At 55.3% G+C, this 1,975-nt stretch overlaps 1 protein-coding gene across 1 annotated transcript; it reads left to right on the top strand.

Moving 5' to 3' along the window:
• Positions 1-544: 544 nt before the first annotated feature.
• On the top strand, positions 545-1,975 carry LIPT2 (lipoyl(octanoyl) transferase 2; the record flags this gene model as incomplete). Its single annotated transcript, XM_080911249.1, has 2 exons — positions 545-1,010; positions 1,415-1,975. 2 exons carry the CDS (start codon positions 545-547, stop codon positions 1,642-1,644), a joined length of 696 nt encoding a protein of 231 aa, XP_080767375.1. The 3' UTR covers positions 1,645-1,975.

Below are 1,975 nucleotides of genomic sequence, written 5' to 3'. Positions count from 1 at the left end.
GCCCATTTGCTTTCATCTAGAATAATTCTAATGGGTCAGGCCAGACTCCGAGCATTCCTGGGAACAGCTAAGGTAGGAATCTAATGCAGCCCTTTCTCAGCTCAACCCTAGGTTAGCCTCTGCCTAACCCTGCTTCTTCCACGTCTTTTATATCTTTTAGTGCCTGCTACATGCCACGCCAACCTCTTTAACCACAACAACCTCTTTGCACACTAGTCTCCCTTTCAGTTTTCAAGGAACTCAACATATTACTGAATTCTGTTTTTCTTTCCATCACTATAAAGCTTTACAATTAGCTTGTCAGCTGTGAATACCTAAGCTCCCAGGGTTGGATCTTCGTTTCTCACGCTCTAGGCCTGGGCCTGCAGAACACAGAACATACTAAAGAATAATTATTGGGATGAAAGGGTGGATAAGACCAATCCTGCTGGACTCCTGGTCACACAGGTAGGCGGGAACTAAAGCTCCACTCAGGGGCGTGGCCCAGAGTCCCCGCCCCGAGACCGAACCGAAGGCGGGGCCCACGTGCGGCGCCACCCGCGTGATGTCGCTGCCGGCGGTCCGGTTGGTTTGGCTCGGGCGGGTGCACTACTCTGAGCTGCTGAAGCTGCAGGAGCATTGGCTACAGCGGCTACAGGCCGACCCTCGCCCCGGGACCCTGTCGGGGACCAAAGCGGGCGTGCTTTTGGTCTGCGAGCCAGCGGGGCCCGTGTACACGGGCGGGCTACGCGGCGGCCTGACACCCGAGGAGACTACGCGGCTGAGGGCCTTGGGCGCCGAGGTGCGCGCCACGGGCCGCGGCGGCCTGGCCACTTTCCACGGCCCGGGCCAGCTGCTCTGCCACCCGGTGCTTGACCTGCGGGTCCTAGGCCTGCGCCTGCGCACCCACGTGGCGGCGCTGGAGGCGTGCGCCGTGCGCCTGTGCGAGCTCCGGGGCCTGCGGGGCGCCCGTGCGCGGCCGCCGCCCTACACTGGCGTCTGGCTGGGCGAGCGCAAGATTTGTGCAATCGGTGAGCGCGCCGAGGCGAGACCGGGGCGGAGCCAGGGCAGGGCCAACCCCTGGGAGCTCTAGGCTGGAAATGCCACTGGACACCCTCGTGGAGTCCTCTAGTTCAGTGCTTATAGATGGAGAAAAACCAGGCATGAATTGCCAGGTTACTTCCTATGACTCACAATGGGGGGTGAGGGGGAGGGCGGGACAGGATGCCAAAATTTAAAACTAACAATGCAAACGCAATTCCCGTGTTAAATGAATCTCGAAAAACAGGCGGCCGATGTGTAACCACAACCCCCCCCCCCCCCCAGTCTGTGTTCCACCCATGTTCCAAGGGATTCGGCCCAGGTCTACTTACCTGTAGAAGGCCCCAAAGAAGGGAAGTATAGCTATGCTAAGACATTTTGTCTTGCCTTTCAGGAGTCCGATGTGGAAGACACATCACATCCCACGGCTTGGCTCTGAATTGTTCTACCGATCTCACGTGGTTTGAGCACATTGTGCCTTGTGGACTGGTTGGGACTGGAGTCACTTCCCTGAGTGAGGCACTTCAGAGACTTGTCACTGTGGATGAAGTAATGCCATCTTTCCTTATGGCCTTCAAGGAGACTTTCAAGTGCACATTAATCTCTGAGGACACCCCCAGCTGAAGGACGCTCATTCACCTTAGTCTGGGGATGGTGGTTCTGCAGTGGAAGGCTCCTAAGTCTGCGTCTCTCAAACTACTCTGATCTTCTGACCATGACCGAGGACAGATCCTGAGCTATTGCTTCCTGTATCTCTCACCTACCTCAGGGGTCATTATGAAAAATCTATGCTACAAAAAGCATTGCTGTGACTGTTAGCACTCCAGTGTTAGCATAAAGCACCACTTCCCAATTACTTGCTACTTTCTCAGTGCTGTATCTAACAGCAATTTTAGTTGTTAGGTCTTTTGAATTCTGTGGGAACCAAATCTCTGAGGCCCAGTGAAGTGATAAA

This window comes from Micromys minutus (genome assembly GCF_963924665.1).
Source record: "Micromys minutus genome assembly, chromosome: 2".
NCBI classification, from domain to species: Eukaryota; Metazoa; Chordata; class Mammalia; order Rodentia; family Muridae; genus Micromys; species Micromys minutus.
Note: the sequence above shows the minus strand (reverse complement) of the source record. Positions and strands in the feature narration are given on the sequence as shown.